At 42.5% G+C, this 19,815-nt stretch overlaps 1 protein-coding gene across 4 annotated transcripts in view; it reads right to left on the minus strand.

The window, feature by feature from the left end:
• Positions 1–19,815, minus strand: part of Dpy19l4 (dpy-19 like 4) — a 51,903-nt gene that overhangs the window by 6,547 nt on the left and 25,541 nt on the right. For all 4 annotated transcript variants that reach the window (XR_005974740.1, XM_041657245.1, XM_041657244.1 and 1 more), the window contains 10 exons: positions 19,664–19,798; positions 18,119–18,250; positions 17,930–18,028; positions 17,205–17,278; positions 12,914–13,072; positions 10,665–10,784; positions 9,132–9,252; positions 6,301–6,357; positions 3,728–3,810; positions 649–781 (listed from right to left, as the gene is read on the minus strand). Coding sequence is in view for 3 of the 4 variants with exons in the window: in XM_041657245.1 (XP_041513179.1) it covers positions 649–781; positions 3,728–3,810; positions 6,301–6,357; positions 9,132–9,252; positions 10,665–10,784; positions 12,914–13,072; positions 17,205–17,278; positions 17,930–18,028; positions 18,119–18,250; positions 19,664–19,798 (1,113 nt within the window). In the remaining variant the exon portion in view is untranslated. The remainder of the gene's footprint in view (positions 1–648; positions 782–3,727; positions 3,811–6,300; positions 6,358–9,131; positions 9,253–10,664; positions 10,785–12,913; positions 13,073–17,204; positions 17,279–17,929; positions 18,029–18,118; positions 18,251–19,663; positions 19,799–19,815) is intronic.

The following is a 19,815-nucleotide window of genomic DNA, read 5'->3' on the forward strand; positions in this document are numbered from 1 at the left end:
GGGCTAAAGCGACTGGTCATCACACCTCAAGGATCTTGTCCCTAACTCCCAGCACTGGGACAGAGGCCCAGGCTGCCACACTTGGTCCTTAACACGGCTGTTCTGGCTGCAAACTCAGGCGCTCACACTTGATGGCAAGCAAATTACTCGCTGTGCCCTCTCTCTAGCTCCACAAACGTCCAGATTACATTCCTATGTTATCAGCACCTATTGAGATAGGAAATGACAGTTTTCTTCAACAATGTGAGAACCATGATACTTTGGAAGGTTGGTGCCCCATTTTGTAATATTATCCAGCCATTCCACTGACAGCGTTACAGAAACTACAGAGTGCAGCAACCCCTCACAAAACAGAGAGCTTAGCACTTTAATCCTGGGCTCTCTCTTGGGTGAATTAAGCAACTTTCACCTGTTTTCTGTCTCCTGCTATGGTCTGGCTAGTTTGGAACGCACTATGGAGCACAGACTGGCATCAGATTTACAGTGGCTCTCCTGTTTCAACCTGCCAACAACTTCTAGAAACTAAAGTGAACCACATCTTCTCAAACTGGATTTCCCTAGCTATCAAGAAGCACGTAGCAGTACAGAACAAGATTAAAATATAGTGTTACAATAAAACACCCAAACGTAGAACCTGAAGTGGCTTACATTTTCGTTTCTCTTGAGAAGATCGTCATCGCTGTAAAGTGGCAAGCTCGTCACCATCCAGCCGGTACACAGCTTGATCACACCCATTAACTGCGGGCTTCCTGCAAACACGGCTGCAACTGGAGCTTGCCTCCTATGAAGAACCAGAGAGTACATGATAAAGTGCAATATGCTACCATATGCTTTAGGATCACTCATTTATACCAGCTCTCCCATACTAGCTCCTTGCGATATCCAGCACACAGCCCTCGCCGTCAGTGCGGCTCACTTCACTATGCATTACTAAAGAGAAGGCTAGACTGAACATCTACTTTATGTCATCAGCTTGTTTTAAGTACTGAAGATAAGGAAATTCTTAAAATCAAAGGGACTGGAGGTAAGAAACAAGAATACACTACATCAGAGAGGGTAGCTGGCTCTCACATCCCTGTTCGGCAAACATTAATCCACATGACTCAAATCCTTCCACATCCATCCACCGTCCTGCTGCTCCTGTCGACAGCAGTGTGGACCACTCCACAGAGTCCACTTAAAATCACTTCCTCCCTCCTCCCATTTATTTTCACAGTGCTAGGATGAAACTTCACACCTCTGCCTAGGATCAGAGAGTACTTATCAGCCTGGAGAAAGGGCTCAGCACGTAAAGATGCTCGCTGCCAAACTTGAAGCCATGAGCTTGACCCCAGGATCCATACAGTGGCAATAACTTGTCCTCTGACTTTTACACATATACCATGACACACACATGCTGTGGCACTTTTAGTACAATTGGCTCACATAAGCTCATAGGGAGGCACTATTAGGTGTGGCTTTGTTGGAGAAAGGTATGGCCTTGAGGAAGTGTGTCACCTTGGGGGCAGGTTTTGTGGTCTCATATATGCTCAAGATAAGGTCCAGTGGGACATACCACTTCCTGTTGCTTTCTGATCAAGACTTAGCTAGCAGCACGTCTGCCTACACACCACCATGCTCCCCGCCATGATGACAATGGACTGAACCTCTAAAACTGTAAGTTAAATGTATTTCTTATAAGAGTTGCCATGGCCATGGAGTCTTTTCACAACAGACCCTACCTAAGACACAAGCACAAATGCAATCTACCTGAGCTGTACCCCAGCCGCCCTTAATTATCTATTCAGTACCTGGCTACTATGGACTGAGCACAGAGCTAAGCTCTGGAAGGAAAGGAACAGCACCTGGCCAATGAAAGACTCAGGAGTAGGGAAACAGACTTAAGCCAAAATAATTACAATCAGACAACTACCCAATTATACAACATCCAACTGTTCAAGTCTTTGCCGTGTCCGCCCCCGCCCCCCCAACACACAAACACACCCCAACAGGGTTTCTCTGTGTAGCCCTAGCTGTCCTGGAACTAGCTCTGTGGACCAGGCTGGTCTTGAAATCAGAGATCCGCCTGCCTCTGACTTCCGAGTGCTGGGATTAAGTATAAGTAACAATGGTTAAGGTGACCTAAAAACATTTTTATATAAAGAATGCCTTTATAAGTAAGACTGCATTAAAAGAGCTAGTCTCACTTTTATTCACTCATTCCATAAACAAACTTGTCATTTTATAGATTCCAGGTTTGGCTCTTCCAGAATTTTTTTTTTGCGGCTGGGGGTGAGGGGTGAGACAGGGTTTCTCTGTAGCTTTGGAGCCTGTCCTGGAACTTGTTCTGAAGACTAGGCTGGCCTCGAACTCACAGAGATCCACCTGCCTGTCTACCAAGTGCTGGGCTTAAAGGCGAGCGCCACCACACCACCAGCCTCTTCTAGGACTTTTAAAAGTGTTTCGCCACTTCTGTTGTGTTTGGTTCCTTCACTTGATCTTTAACAACTCCCAACATAGTTATCTGGAAGTCTATCTAGGAGCAGACTGATCATAAAAATGGCTGCAGTAATTCTCTCCCTTAGCCATGGACATGGAGGGAAATGCGAATCCTAGCCATGAGATTTTCTGGATCATAGTGATGCAGGACAATAGTGGCCAGTTTCATGTCAACTTGACACATGCTAGAGACATATTTGGGGGGAGGGACTCATTGAAAATGTCTCCATACGATTGGCAAGTCTGCGGTAGATTTTCTTGATTCATAATTGATGTGTGTGGACCCAGTTCACCCCTGAGAAGGCAGTCCTGAATGCTGTAAGAAAGCAGGCCTGGTAGCTGGGCAGTGATGGTGCACGACTTTAATCCCAGCACTTGGAAGGCAGAGGCAGGTGGATCTCTGTGAGTTCAAGACCAGCCCGGTATACAAGAGCTAGTTCTAGGACAGCCAGGGCTGTTACATAGAGAAACCCTGTCTTAACCCCGACTCTCTCCCCAAAAAGCAGGCAGAATAAGCCACGAAGACCAGGCGAGTCTGTAGCACTCCTCCATGGCCTCTGCATCAGCTCCTGCCTGCACATTCATGCCTGACTTTCTTCAGTGATGGTGTTTTATCACTGAAGCACAATATTAGAGACAGCAAGCTTCCAATGAACCATAGCCACTCTTTCTCTTGGGAATTCTCCAGCTACGACCTCATAAACAGGTGCACAAACCACTAGACCACAGGCCCAGACAATCTGATCTCAGCTGACAACCAGCAAACACAGAGGAGGCCACCTCAGACCATCCAGTCCCACCTGAGCTGGCCGAGGCCGGGAGAATCTTCCCACTGTGCCACTACTTGTGAGTTCAGATCCATTACTACAAACTCAGAGATGAACCTGACTTTCTATTGTTATGGTTGTTTCTAACCGAGAGCTCACAAGCAGAGGAAGCACGGCTATTCTGGATATGCTGTTATTCGATGCTTTCCCCAACAATACAGACTTTCCTGAGTCCCAGAGTCATCCACCTTTGGCTGACGAGTAAGTAAAGAATGTCTGTCCCTGGTACAAAGGAGGGCTGCAAACCTCCACTTTAATACTTACCAGTGCGTGTCAACATAAAGAAGTACAGAGTGATGGCTCCTGAGGTTTACAAGTGAATGGGGAGAACAATTCATTGAATACTGCCCCTTATCTCATGAGGTGGCACACAAAAACTGGTTAATGACAGTTAGCAACAGTTTTGGGAATGTGGTCCTTACTTTATCCAGGTCATGAGCTCCACTGTATCTGGATCATAGAATTCCTGTAGTTCTGTTAACTCTGTAATTAATCTCGGAAAAAACTAAAACACAAAACAAAATACCCAGAGGTGTAAGTAATTGGAAAGTTTAAAACTGTTTCAAAGTATTTCAAAAGACTAACTCCAAATACTGCTGACCTAGCAAAACTACCTGGTCTCTGCCGTTTCCACTGACTTATTTCATCCTAAATAATTCTGTATTTCCTCAGTGCTTAGACTTTCAGTGCCCTGCAATCATCAGTTACAGCTTTCATGCATAGACATACTAAAGAATTAAAATTCCAAGACAGATACTTCTCAGGTTTATTGGCAATTAATTTCCTGTTACATTACATTCTCTTAAACCAAAACCTTTTTCATTTCAGATATTAAAATTGAACTTCCCAAAATCTGTTTAAATATTAAGACCTACTTATTCCTGGACATTTTTGTCAATGGTGGGCATGTACAACAGCATAGAAGAAAGGCTCAGGCTGATGAGACGGTACGTGTGCAGCCCCAGCACCTGAGAAGCCACGTCGGGAGGGTGACCACAAATTCAAGGCCAGCCTGGACCACGTGGTAAGACCTTGTCTCAAAAGACAAGCAAATGAGAGGCTGTAGAGATGGCTCAGAGGTTAAGAGCATTGCCTGCTCTTCCAAGGGTCCTGAGTTCAATTCCCAGCAACCACATGGTCTGGTGCCCTCTTCTAGCCTGCAGGCATACATGCAGACAGGTTATTGTATACATAATAAATATTTTAAAAAAGGAAAAAAAGACAAGCAAATGAAAGCAAAACCTTTTTTGTTTGTTTGTTTGTTTACTTGTTTTGTTTTGGGAGCAGAGGTTGGTGGTGCACGTCTTTAATCCTAGCACCTGGGAGACAGAGGCAAGCAGATCTCTGATAAATTGGAGGCCAACCTAATCTACATAATAAATTCTAATCCAGCCAGGGCTAAATAGTGAAGAACTGCTGGGGGGGGGAGGAAGGGAGGGTGAGAGGGAGAAGGGAGGAAGGAAGAAAGAAAGAAGGAGAGAAAAAAAGGAAGGAAGGGAAGGAAGGGAAAGAGAAAATTTGTTTAGGCTCTTTTGTTAGGTTCCTAATGTGGGGAAAGAATAAAAAAAAGGCAATAGCAGCATTAACAATATCAGCTTGACCACTTCCTAAATATAACCCCAGTAGCACAGACACTGAGAGAAACAATAAATGGGACCTCCTGAAACTGAAAACCTTCTGTAAAGCCAAGGACATGGTCAACAAGACAAAATGGCAGCCTACAGAATGGGAAAAGATCTTTACCAACCCTACAGCAGACAGAGGACTAACCTTCAAAATATACAAAGAACTCAAGAAATTGGTCATCAAAAGAACAAACAAACAATGGAGTACAGACCGAAACAGAGAATTCTCAACAGAGAAATCTAAAATGGCTGAAAAACACTTAAGGAAATGCTCAACATACTTAGTCATCAGAGAAATGCAAATAAAAACAACTCTGAGATTCCATCTTACACCCGTAAGAATGGCCAAGATCATTAGGAAGCAACCTCCCTGAAAGGCCATCAATACCACTTTTGGGTATATATCCAAAAGATGCTCAATCGTGCGAAAAGGACATGTGCTCAACTATGTTCATAGCAGCACTGTTTGTCACAGCCAGAACCTGGAAACAACCTAAATGCCTTTCGACCAAAGAATGGATAAGGAAGATGTGGTACATTTACACAATGGAATACTACACAGCAGAGAAAAATAATGACATCTTGAAATTTGCAGGCAAATAGATAGAGCTAGAAAACATCGTATTGAGTGAGGTAACCCAGACCCAGAAAGACAATTATCACATGTACTCACTCATAAGTGGTTTTTAAACATAAATCAAAGAAAACTGGCCTACAAATCACAGTCTCAAAGAACCTAGACAACAATGAGGACTCTAAGAGAGACATACATGGAACTTATCTACATGGGAAGTAGAAAAAGACAAGATTTTCTTGGGCCCATAGGACCATGGGAGAGGCCTGAAGGGAGGGGAGAGGCAGGGAGGGGAGCAGAGAAAAATGTAGAGCTCAATAAAATCAATAGGAAGGAAGGAAGGAAGGAAGGAAGGAAGGAAGGAAGGAAGGAGATATTTTGAAGATAACTTTCTCTTCTCACTCCCAGCTATCTGAATGGCAAAGCCACATTCATGTGCCTTATGAGACCTTAACATTTTATTCTAAAATTTCAGGTCAATGTCGTAAGAAATTATAGGTACGATGACTGACGGGGGGGGGGGGGGGGCACCAAAAACACACTATTAGCTTGGGGGACGGGAGTTGGGAGGGTAGATAGGGTGGGTAAATCCCTTTGAGTTCAAGGTCAGCTTGGTCTACAATGCAAGTTCCAGGATAGTCAGGACTATCACACAGAGAAACCCTGTCTAGAAAATAAATAAATAAAATCAGATTTGTTAGTACCGTGTCTTGATAGAAGCTTCCTACACACATACATACATTTATTACTTTATAGATGAGTACATTTTCATAAAGTAAAAGTTCAGTTTTCTTACCTCTTTCCATAAACTAAGACCTATAATAGTGGGCACAGCCATGCTCAGAATAAGAGCCTAAAACAGTAAAGCAAAAAGGGTTATGGGTAAACATTTTAGAATATATAGAGGTATTCAAACTGACACTATGACCAAGATAATATCCTTATAGTTAAAAATTCAATCACAGCCGGGCGGTGGTGACTCATGTCTTTAATCCCAGTGAGGCAGAGGCAGGCGGATCTCTGTGAGTTCGAGGCCAGCCTGGTCGACAGAGCTAGTTCCACGACAGGTTCCAAAGCCACACAGAGAAACCCTGTCTCAAAAAAACCAACCCCCCCCCAAATTAAACAAACAAACAAAAACACCCATTCAGTCAGAGACTGGCATGAGCATGCATCTGGTCTAAAGGGAGGTGAGTGAGGTAAAACGTGTGACGTCAAGGCTGACCATCAAAAAGGGAAGAGGAACATGGAAACACCGCCTTTAATCCCAGCACCTGGAGGCAGAGGTAGATAAAACTGCACTCAAGGCCACCTTGTCTACAGAACAAGCTCCAATCCAACCAGAGCTACACAGTGAGACTCCATCTCAATAAACCAGACGGCTCAGCAGTTAGGATGCTTACCTCACTTGCAGAGGACCAGGGGTCAGTTCCCAGAAACATGGTGGCTCATTAGTGTCCACAGGCATGTAAGTGCACACACATGCACTAAAGCACATACATATACACATAGGTAATTTTTCAAGGAATAGTGGTGTGCACCTTTAATCTCAGCACTCTGGAGCCAGAGGCAGGGGAATCTCTGGTAGTTCAAGGTCAATCGGGTCTACACAAAACGATTCTATCTCTAAAAAAATAACTTTTAAAAATACTAAAAAAGTTAATGTTTAGTTGATCTGAATTTATGGTTGCCTGTATTTATAAAACTGAGACAGGCAGGAGGATTGAGGATTTAAGGCCAGTTAAGTGACTCTGCCTCATAGAACAAACTGGAAAACATTACTTCTATAGTGATATTTCAAATAACAAACATGTAAAACCTTTTTTTAAAGATTTATTAATTATCTATAATGTTCTCTGTTTGCAGGTCTGCCTGAACACCAGCAGAGGGCATCAGATCTCAATATAGATGGTTGTGAGTCACCATGTGGTTGCTGGGAATTGAACTTAGGACCTCTGGAAGAATAGTCAGTGCTCTCAACCTCTAAGCCATCTCTCTAGCCCCTAAATATGTAAACCTTATAAAGACTTTTCTAAATGTAGGCAGGTGTATCTGGGTCTAAGTGCATGCATGTTGAATGCTGCTGCCTGAGGCAGCCTTCCTAATACCATAGGAAATCTTGTAGAAATGAAGGCTACACCTCTTCTGCTATCTGTGGGAACACGCGAAGGGACCGGCCCTGCAGAGCAAAGCTGCAGGACCTCCATGACACAGGGCAACAGCAGTTTTTCTTAAACTTTATGTGTTTTTTGGTATGGTTTTTTTGGGGGGGTGGAGGGGGGGATGGTTGCCAAGGGCAAAGAGTGGATATGAAGGGATGGTGAAATGAATGGGTTTGGGATACATAACATGAAAACCACGAAGAATAAATAAAAATATAGTTAAAAAATAAATGAAAGCTACAATAGTATCTTAAACATTTAAAAACAAAACAAATGTCTTTGGATGGCTACCTTGCTCAGCCTTGGACTTTCTCCAAAGCAATGTAGTTTAGCAACTCTGACGAGTAGATGGAGGTGGAGAGGTGGGGAGGAGGGGAGGAGGGGAGGAGGGAAGGGCGTAGGAATTGGGGCTGGTATGTAAAATGAAAAAAGAGTTTGTTTTCTTTTTAAAAAATAAAATAAACTACATATATATAAGCAAACAAATGATTCTTATCATCCATAAGAGCAGTTAGGAAGAAATTCTAGTGGTATATCATATTACGGATTCATTTCAACTTTTCCCTTTTATTTTGTAAGTACATAAATGGAAATGCATTTGTTTAAACCAAAAATTATAAGCCAAGAGTAGTGCTCATGGTTGTATTCCCACTTTTTGAGGATTGCTGTGAGTCTGAGGATAACCTGAGCTATACAGAAAGGCCCTGTCTCAAAATGAAACTGAAAGCTCGGTGTGGCGGTTGCACACCTATAAGCCCAGAACTTGGGTATTGGAAGCAAGATCAGGAGTTCAAGGCGAGCCGAGCTACATCCAACCCCATCTCAAAAACAAATGAACAAACCATAGAACAGGGTACAGATGAGCCAGTGGAGAACCTGGCTAGCACTCAGGAGGTTCTGGATTCAGGCCCTAGCCCTGATATCCTGGCACTGAGAAGATGAAAGCAACAGACCCAGGAGATCAAGATCACCCTTCTTCACTACCCAGCCAAGCACCCGGTCTGAACAAGAACAAGAAAAGAAAACTTTTAAAAATGTTTGTCATAGCTGGGTGGTGGTACCCTGGCTCTCCTGGAACACACTCAGTAGACCAGACTGGCCTTGAACTCACAGAGATCGACCTGCCTCTGCCTCCTGAGTGCTGGGATTAAAGGAGTGAGCCACTACCACCCAGCAGAAGAACAGCTCTTAGCAGAAATCATCCTCTTGATAATTCACGGCTCTATATGTGCCCAGTCGATGGAATATTTTCCCAAGACAAACACACAAGCAGTGGAAAATACCCATGGCTGGCACATGAGGAAAACTGCAGACAGAAACAACCAGCCATTGGCAGTCAGTGTAAAGCCCCACGGTCTTTCCCAGGTGGGAACCCCATCAAAGCTATTCATCCGACAGGTCACCTGCTGTGTTTATCTGACGTAGCTGGTGGGTAAGCAGTACTGCACAGGAAACAATGGCTCACCAGCAGGATAGGGTGCACAGTCCTCAGCCGAAGCCACTTTAAGAGTGTCATCCACAGCTCAGGGGAGCAGACGCCAAACGCGGCCAGCATGCACACGTACGGGGTCCAGAGGAATTTCAAGCTGGAAAATAAGTCCCACACCAAAATGAGTCACATATCGTGCACCCTACAACCGTCATTATCTGATTTCTCCTTTCCAAATTCTGTTTAACTAGCCACAGATATTATGGCAGAGTGAAAAATCTTTACTTCTAATGTTAGCAACAGATCAGCTCCCAAATGGTTGTTTACTTTTGAGACAAGGACCCATAGTGTAGACCAGGCTGACATCGAACTCACAGATCCACATGTCTCTGCCTCCAAGTGCTGGGATTATAGGTGTGCACCTCAAGGTGAAGCCCTCTTTCCTTCTTTTCTGAGACAGGGTGCCCTTCCTCAGTTGTCCAGGCTGTTCTGGAAATCACTATGTAGGCTGACATTTACCAGTGAGAGTCCCTTCCTCAGCCTTTTGAGATTACAGACATGAGCTACTGTGACTGGCTTTTCCTTTGGTTTTTGGGACAGGACCTCATCCTGCAGCCCAGGTTGTCTTCAAACTCAAGGTAATCCCTCAGCTTCAGCCTTCTGACTGCATGAGCTATCATATCTGACTTCCCTTTTCATTCTTTTTATTTTTTTAACTTTATTTTTTAGGTTAGGTTTTAAGAATCAATGGAAAGGAAGTAGTGATGTGGCCAGGTCAACAACTTTGAACTTCTGACACTTCTGCAAGCCTGCAGGCCAGAAGAGGGAACCAGATCTCATTACAGATGGTTGTGAGCCACCATGTGGTTGTTGGGAATTTAACTCAGGACCACTGGAACAATAGCCAGTGCTCTTAATCACTGAGCTGTATCTCTAGTCCCTTGAATTACAATTTAATAATAATAAATCATCATGCAAAAAGCATCACCAGTTATCTTCCATCATATTTATTTTCACGCATCTCACTTAATGTGAATCAATGTTAATTTTCCACAGAGTGCTCCGGCCTCTGCCCTCTATTCCTAGGAAGGAAGCACCTGCCTGAAAGGGATATCTTTGTAGAGATGGGATGGGTAGGCCAAGAATAAGAGTTATGCTAAGGGAGCTGGAGAGATGGCTCAGTGGTTAAGAGCATTGCCTGCTATTCCAAAGGTCCTGAGTGAGTTCAAGACCAGTCTGGTCTACAAGAGCTAGTTCCAGGACAGGCTCCAAAAAAAAAAAAAACCAAAACAAAATAAAACCTTTGCTAAATTTATTTATATTTTAAAAGTTTGTTATTTTTGTTGTTGTTACTGGTGATTTGGTTTTTGAGACAGGGTTTCTCTGTGTAGCCTTCCCTGGCTGTCCTAGAACTCACTATGTAGACCAGGCTGGCTGGAACCCGTAGATCTGACCACCCCTGCCTCCCGAGTGCTGGGATTAAATTCACAAACTGTTTTAAATGTACTCACAAGCTATCCGTAGAGAGGATAAGTTTTATAGCAATAACTGATAAACAAATGAACTTACCCTTCCATCAGCATTGCAAGAGAACCCAGTATAAGAGTATGAAAGACATGATAAATGATTTCTGGCCTTTCTCCAATTCTCCCGTCTTCAAGAGTTACAATTTCTTTCTGGGATTTACCACTATATAAAGGAAATATGTTTTTAACAGTTTGGAAAAATATACATGGAAAATCAAAGATACATTATCATCTTTGAAGGCTATACCTAAAACTGAATTTCTTCTCCTTCTCTAAGATCCCTTATGCCTGAACTAGCAATGCTAGCCATGACACTTAGACTGCAGAGCTAAGGAACTATGCTTAACCATCATCCTGCTTCTGTTTGTTTGCTTGGTTTTTGTTGCTGTTTGGATGACCGGCTTCACCATTAGCTCAGGCTGGACCTAGAACATATTCTGTAGCTAAGCTTGTCTCTACTCCAGGCAATCCTTTTGCTTTAGGCTATACAGAGTTGAGACTACAGGTCTTCAAGATACTTTTTTCTTTTATTATAGCGTTGGGGTCACCAAGCATAGGTCTTTATACGTTAAATAAGTGTTGTATTGTCTGCCTGTAAGGAAGCATGCACTCTACAAGCAGGGAAACTGACTGGGAACTAACTACTAGTAATTCTTATATGTATTTATGTTTGGTTTGCAACGGAGTTTCTGTAGTCTGACTAGCTCTGAATTTGGTATGTAGGCTAGGCTGGCCTTGAACTCAAAACCAGGCCCTTACTGCTCAAGTGCTGAAATTACAAACATACACAACCACCTTTCTAGCATAATAAACATATTAACACACATAATTATTAATAATGATGCTATTATAAATCAATATATTAATATATTCATATTAATGATAGAAAATAAATGTTAATAATTAACATGTCAATAATATTTGAAATTATTAAATACATTTAATAATGTATTAAATATGGTTAACATACATACAGTTATTTTTATTTTGTTATTGTTTTGATTTTGCTTTTGTTTCTTTTTTTTTAAAGTTTTATTTATTTATTACGTATACAGTATTCTGTCTGCATGTATTCCTGCAGGCCAGAAGAGGGCACCAGACCTCATTACAGATGGCTGTGAGCCACCATGTGGGTGCTGGGAATTGAACTCAGGACCTCTGGAATAGCAGTCAGTGCTCCCAACCTCTGAGCCACTTCTCCAGCTCCCTTGTTTCATTTTTTTTTTTTTTTTTTGATTTTTCGAGACAGGGTTTCTCCGTAGCTTTTGGTTCCTGTCCTGGAACTAGCTCTTGTAGACCAGGCTGGCCTCGAACTCACAGAGATCCACCTGCCTCTGCCTCCCGAGTGCTGGGATTAAAGGCGTGCGCCACCACCGCCCGGCTCCTTGTTTCATTTTTTGAGACAGGTTCTCACTATGTGGCCTAGTGCAGGCTGCCCTTAAATTCACAATTCTCCTAGCTCAGCCTCCTGAGTGCTTGGATGATAGGCATGACCTATCATACTCAGAAAAATTGACAGCAATTATATAATTACATTGAAATTAAAGTACTAGTGTGATTTGTACTGTAATATCTATAAAAAATGTTTCAATCCCCCAAGATAGGGTTATCCTGTATAGTCCTGGCTATCCTGGAACTTGCTTTGTAGATCAGGTTGGCCTCAAAATCATAGATCAGCCTACTTCAGCCTCCTAAGTGCTAGGATTAAAGCCACGCACCATCATACCCAGTCAAATATATTATTTTTAATTCAGTAAAAATTTTAGTAAATTAGTAAGTCTGCAAAAGCTTAATCTATTACTTACATATTTGTTTATCCAAGCTGGATTCTAAATCTTCACTGAATAACGTTAACCTGAGCTTTTCTGATTAATTTATAATGACCAACGACAAAAGAGCAGAATCAGAGGCTCTAAACCCAACAGTCTGAGATGGAGGTGGCACACACCTGCAGTTTTCAGTGATCTGGATGCTGAGTCAGGAGGGTTGCTGGGGGGATCTAAGCTCGGTATCACCTGTGGCAACATGGCAGACCCTTTCTCTTCCTTTCCTCCTCAAGAGTGGAACCCAAGCAGTCTAGCTAAGTGCTCTGCCATAGCACTGCACCCCAAATCCCAAACCCAGTCTCCAACAAACAGCTGGGTCTGAGTACAACTTGGTGACAGAGCAGAAGCTCAATGTTCACAAGGCCCTGGGCTATCAAAGCCCAGCACCAGACCAACAGAGGCACACACACCCATGCATTACTTAAAGTATTTAATATCTTTACAATTGAATATTATAAACACTTACTTCATCCTCCGAAAAATAACTTGTGTCATAGAAAGAAGACAAATAATTAACACTAAAATATAGAATGGTAATAGGGAAGATTGCGTCAGTCGTAAGAAGAAATCCTGAGACGGTGCCTGGAGAGACTCCTGACAGAGCAGCCAGTTCAGTGTGAAATTCCTACAAGAGACAAAATGTGTGCTGTTAGACTCACACATGCTTTAAACACTGAACATAAATAAAGGTATTTTAAAAATCCCAGTAAACGGAGACAAAACACATTTTCTAAAGCCACTCGTCGTTACAGCAAGGATGCAGTTATACATGAAGAGGAGGTCTGGCTACTACAAAGCACCCACCTTCATCTAAACTTCTCACAATCTAACACTGCTGCTTCTCCTACCAGAGTCACAGTTTGTAAACCAAAAACCACATTCCCAACAGCACAGTGTTCTGGGGTGGAGGTCAGAGGAACTCATTAGGTCATGGACTGATGGACTCATAATGGGACGGCATCATTGGGAGGTAGGAAAACTTTAAAAGATGGGGCCTTGCTGTGGGAGATGCTCTTGTATAGTGTAAAGATTTGTCACTCGTGCGGCAGGAAATATAGGCAGGGTAACAAGACTAAGAGAATTCTGGGAAGAGGAAAGGCAGAGATGCAGTCGTCAGCCAGACACAAAGGAAACAAGATGAGACTGCCTGAGAAAAGATAACAAGCCATTCAACTACATATAGACAAGAATTATGGGTTAATTTAAGCTGCAAGAGCTAGTTAACAATAAGCCTGAGCAATAGGCCAAGCAGCATAAGCCTCTATGTGTTTCTTTGGAACTGAACGGCTGTGGGACCATTAGGACAGAAGCTTCTGTCTACAGAGCCTTTCTGGAGAAAGTCAGTCCCCAGACGGATGCCTCTGAAGTACACGTCTTGTCCCTGCCCCTTCCTTCTCTCCCTGCTTCCTAACCTCTTTCATTACAAGCCAGTCGCCATGGATCAGAAACAGTGAACCAAATGACCATGAACAGTCATGATCTATGAAACTGGAGCCAGTAAGATAGCTTGCTGGGTAAAGGTTCATGTTGTCAAGCCTGAAAACCTGAGTTCAGTCTCAGTCTCTCTCTCTCTCTCTCTCTCTCTCTCTCTCTCTCTCTCTCTCACACACACACACACACACACACACACACACACTTTTTTTTTTTTTTTTTTTTGGTTTTCAGAGACAGGGTTTCTCTGCACCTTTGGACCCTGGCTTCGAACTCACAGAGATCTGACTGCTTCTGCCACCTGAGTGCTGGGATTAAAGACGTGCGCCACCATTACTCAGCATCACAATTTTTACCACTGGGCCACACTCCCAATTAAGAGATGAAGTGCTGCTCAGAGTGCTCACGGTACACTTGAAGAGCTGGCTCAGCAGTTAACAGCACGAGCTGCTCTTCCGGAGGACTTGGGTTTGGTTGCCAGCACCCACATGACAGCTCACAATCTGCTGTAATTCCAGTTCCAGGGGACCTAATGCCCTCTCCTCGGGCACCTGCATGTATATGGTGCACATACATGCACTAAGACTCACAACCATCTGTGGCTCCAGTTCCAGGGGATCCAGTACCTTCTGGGCACTTGTACACATGTGTTGCACATCATACATGCAGGCAAACACTCATTCATATAAAATAACAAAATTTTAAAAGTGTTCATGGGTAGGTTCAAGTGTCTATTTCAAAAATGACTTCATGGGGCTGGAGAGATGGCTCAGTGGTTAAGAGCATTGCCTGCTCTTCCAGAGGTCCTGAGTTCGATTCCCAGCAACCACATGGTGGCTCACAACCATCTGTAAAGAGGTCTGGCGCCCTCTTCTGGCCTTCAGGCATACACACAGAATATTGTATACATAATAAATAAATAAATATTAAAAAAAAACAAAAAACAAAAATGACTTCACTTTAAAAAACAAGTTGAAGCCTGAAAATGTGCCAAGCAGGAAAATAGCAGTAATAGATGCTACCAAAATATCTCATATTGGGGCTGAAGATGCTATTACTGTTGTTGTTTTACGTCACGGTGTCATGTATCCCACGGCTTCATGAACACCAGTTCTCTATGTAGGGGAGGATGACCTTGAACACTCATTTGCCAGTTTCCATCTTACCAAGTAATACCAGGACATGTGCTACCACACACAGCTTACATGGTGCTGGGGAATGAACCCAGGGATGTGTACACCTGCAGTCCCAAAACTAAAATCAGAGACAGGTAACTCTGAGTTCGAGGCCAGACTGGTCTACAAAAAGCAACAGAACAGCCAGGGCACTCAGAGAGGGCGGGGTAGTCAACGGAAAAAAGAGCTCTCACTGTCCGTGCACCAGGCCATTAGTGTCTCCTCAAGGATCCTGTCTAGTGAATAAATACACATCAAACATTTCATTTGCTAACTGTGCTATATAGCATAACAAGAAATTCAATCTACAATCCTATTTAATCACACAAGTAACAAAGATTCCAACCTTTCTTAGAACATGAGACATGTGTAAACAAACATCTGTTAGACAATACTATCAGGACATAAAGTAATTTCTTTCATTTTGTTTCATAAAGCAACAACTACTAGAAACACAACATTTAGTTGTTGGTTTCTTTTTTGTTTGTTTGTTTTGTTTTTTTGTTTTATTGAGACAGGGTCTCTCTGTGTAGCTTTGGAGCCTGTTCTCGAACTTGCTCTGTAGACCAAGCTGGTCACAGAGATTCACCTGCCTCTGCCTCCCAAGTGCTAAGATGAAAGGTGTGCACCACCACTCCTGGCCTAATATTATTTTTTAATTAAAATTAAAATTTAATTAAAAAATTTTTTTAAAAATTAAATTTTTAAAATAAAACCCAGTCAGCTTTTGGTCTTATTATTATAAACCCAATGACTGTTATATGAAACAAATACTTCCCTGTCTCCCTCTGCCCTTTCCTCTTCTTTAGCAGTATTAGAAATCAAATGCAGGACCTCTCACATGCGAGGCAAATGCTTGATCACTAAGCAACATTCCAAGCCTGCTCCTGTGCTTTTTAAAGATAAACACATGCTGTATACACGTGGTTACTGGCTGCTTTAGTTCTGTTTCTGCAGTGTTGGAGATGAAACCTAGGGCTGTCTACCTGCCAGCACTCTACCCCTTTACTACCTCTCCAGCCATGTCGGCTAATTACTCTAAGTTTAGACTGTGCCATTAATCGTAACCAAAGGTAAGACTTGAAAATACTATGAGAGAGCTGGAGAGATGGCTTGGTGGTTATTAGCACTCGAGGCTCTTGCAGAGAACCTAAGTTCAGTCTCAGTTCCTTTATCAGGTGGAGCTGAGACTCTCACAGCCACCTGTAACTCTAGCACCAGAGAATTTGGTCCCTTCATTTACCTGCACATACAAGCTGGCACACACATACATATGAATAAAAATAAAAGAGTCGGGCGATGGTGATGGATGCCTTTAATCCCAGTACTTGAGAGGCAGAGGCTGGCAGATCTCTGAATTCGAGACCAGCCTGGTCTACAGAATGAGTTCCAGGACAGCCAAGCCTACACAGAGGCCCCATAACCTGAATCTGACTGCTGGAACTCCTGGTAGAAGAAAAGAACTAACTCTCTAGATGGGTGGTAGTAGTGGCACACACCTCTAATCCCAACATTCGGGAGGCAGAGGCAGGCGGATCTCTGCATGTTTGAGGCCAGCCTAGTCTGCAAGAGCTAGTTCCAGGACAGGCCAAAACAATAAAAAGAACTAACTCTCAAAACCTACCCTCTGATCCTGACATGTGCTGTGGCAAACTCATGTTTACACACATACACAACATATCCATATACAACAATGAAGATTGTTAAATAGAAATACTATAATGCTGTTAGAAGTTTAAGTGTATCTACTTTTTAGGAGACTAGAAATGTATTTATACTGTGTGTGAGGTATTCAAACCATGTGCCAAGCATGCTGACCATGAGTTTTACCTGCAGTGTTGGGTGTAGAACTAGGGCCCCGTGCATACTAGGCCAATGCACTACCACCCCCCTCTAATCCAAAAATCAATGGCATGTCTCTTCTATAGAGCTAGGGCTATAGTTTTGGGGTAGGACATCGCCTATAATTCGCAAGACCCCGGAGACTATCCTTAATACCACAAAACCAAAACCAAAAAGTAATCTTCTACATAATAACATCCAATACTATTTTCTAAGCGACATGTAACAAGGCACACACTCCCTCCATCAAGGGTTCTTTTTATTTTCTAGGTGCTACAGATTAGGTGAACTTGCAAATGTGAAACTTACTTAGTCACATTTAGTCCAAATTTTACTTCAAGAAATTTTAGCACATGCTCATTTTCTTTGTGTGGGACAAATGTCTAGAAGAGAAAGAATCAGGCAGTCAGGCATCACGTACACGACACGCCACTCTCACAGAAAACATTACGTAAACAAAGAATGCTTCCCATGCCTAATGCTTTCTTCTTTTTTTATTTTTTGGTTTTTCGAGACAGGGTTTCTCCATCTAGCTCTGGCTATTGTAGAATATGCTCTGTAGACCAGGTTGGCCTCAAACTCAAGAGATCTGCCCGTTTCTGCCTCCCGAGTGTTAAGATTAAAGGCGTGCACCACCACCATCCAGATATGTCTATGCTTTTAATATACTTATTTTCAGTTACTAATGATAGAAAACACAGCCTGATTAAAAGAAAGGTGAATTAAATAGCACACAATGTCTACTATGAACATTTACTGTATGCTTAGACAAAAATGAAATGGCATTTTTAGAGGATGAAAATAACAACCTAGGAAAGCTAATTCAAATAATCCCTGCTCCTGAAGAAATTTTTGTTGATTCATTTGATTTTTGACACAGTCTGATGTAGAGGACACTAGCCTCAAACTCCTTGTATCACTGAAGATATTTTTGTATGTACTCTATTCCTTTGTTAGATTATCATTGTCATTAAAGCTGGCCTATATATATTTCTCTACTCAAATTAATCTAGAAATAAATCTGAGTTCCTTACCTTCATTATCAAATTCAAGGTCAGCGGCAGAGTACATACCAAATAAAACTTAAACACTTTGATTACTTTAGCCACAAAAGTTCCTTTTTTCCCATTCAGCTACAAAAGAAAAAACATACATGAACAAAGGAGTTGTAAAATTAATGATCTAAAATGAGACTACTTTTTAAAAACAGCAATGTTGATTACCTGAAGGCACTTAATTAGCATTAACGCGCCTACTAAACTCAACAAAGGAGACACCAATAAAGCTGGATTCTCAAACTGTAGCAAATACCCAAGGAAAAGGGAAAATATGTAGATTTTATACACCTCGTAAATCTGTTGGAACAAAATAAAATAGAAGAGAATAAAATGAATTTTAAAAATCATAATTCTAAGCAAATGCTCAGTTATACTTTAAGGTAATGCCAGGAAATGTTCAATCTGTAGGTTTTGATTTCTAGACAGAGTTCCTGGCTGTGGGAACTCACTCTGTAGACCAGGCTGGCCTTGAACTCACTGAGATTCACCTGCCTCTGTCTCCCAAGTGCCAGGACAAAGGCGTGGATTACCACCACCCAGCTTCAATCTGCATTTTTACCGTTGTAGTTGATAATGAATTTACCAATTTCTTTTCAGCATCGTATGGGAAAAGTAAAGAGCTCTAAACTCACAAGTGAGAGCTAAAGAACCTGTGGGTTGGTTTTTCTGCTATCACGTCGGCTCTGTGTAGGTGAGGGGCAGCACCGTCAGCAAACATGGATGGCTATGCAGGAGGATTATGAGGAAAGGCCAGCTTCAACTATATGGCACCTGGTGGTGATGACAGCACATGGTTTTAATCCCAGCACTCGGGAGACCAATCTCTGTGAGTTCGAGGCCAGCCTAGTCTACAGAGAGACAGAGAGAGTTCCAAGATAGCCAGGGCTAAGTAGAAAAACCCTATCTGGAAAAAAACAAAAGAAAACAAAACATAACTTAAAAAAAATAATAATAAATAAATCTGAAAAGAGATTTCACTGTTAACAAGTCACGATACCCTCGGAGACGCTAGCATGCCTCAGTATAATAGTCTTCTGGTGTTGGTATTGTGCAATTCTTGGCTAATTCCATACAAGTGTGTGCAGGAACAGAGGAGCCCTCAGCTGCGTGGCCCACTTCTCCCTTCTAGATGAAGCTCTGGCAATAGGACAGCTTCAGGGAAAGTGCAGAGCTGGAAGATGTTCGCTCTCTTCCTGCTTCTTGTTGGCTTGCACTTTCTCCAAACCTTACCTAAGACCGTCAGTTCTTGATCCCAACAGAACAGTTCTTCCTGCTCAAGCTGAGAAGACAGGCGTAATTTCCAAACTTGGTCATGTGCTCCATCCTTCTTGCTTCCAGTGGTCGCTACTTCCATAATACCGTAGGGCCCCTATTACCACCACCCTTTCAACTGACCAATGAAGACAACAACTTTGCTCTTGATTAATGACTGTTCTGGAAGGTGGAAAGGGTTGAGGGTTCTGGTGTGACAACTAAACTGGGTCCTCCGCACGGTAAGCACAGGGCGCTGCCGCTCAACTTGGCACACAGTCCTGGCTATTAAATCTTTACATTAGGTTCTTTCTGTTAAATTAATTTAAATCGTGATGCTCATCAGAGTTCTGAACAGCTGAGAATAAGGGACGGAGATATAGAAAAGGTTTTGAGAGACAATGCTGTAAAGTTACTAGTTTTTGCATTTAAATTCCTCATTTGAAAATGTCACACTACCTTGTCACTTTGTTCCTCTGAGAAGACGTCCAGCAGCAGGAGGGAGACTGCTTGAAGAAACAAGACATAGTGACTATACTCCCACACCATCATGAAAGTGTACGTTGAGGCGCTCATCAACAGGTAGCAAAACCTCTAGAGAAAAGTCAGAT

The sequence above is a fragment of the Microtus oregoni genome, unplaced genomic scaffold, assembly GCF_018167655.1.
Source record: "Microtus oregoni isolate MIOR12 unplaced genomic scaffold, Mior012 000008F_ref0000371, whole genome shotgun sequence".
Classification (NCBI taxonomy): domain Eukaryota; kingdom Metazoa; phylum Chordata; class Mammalia; order Rodentia; family Cricetidae; genus Microtus; species Microtus oregoni.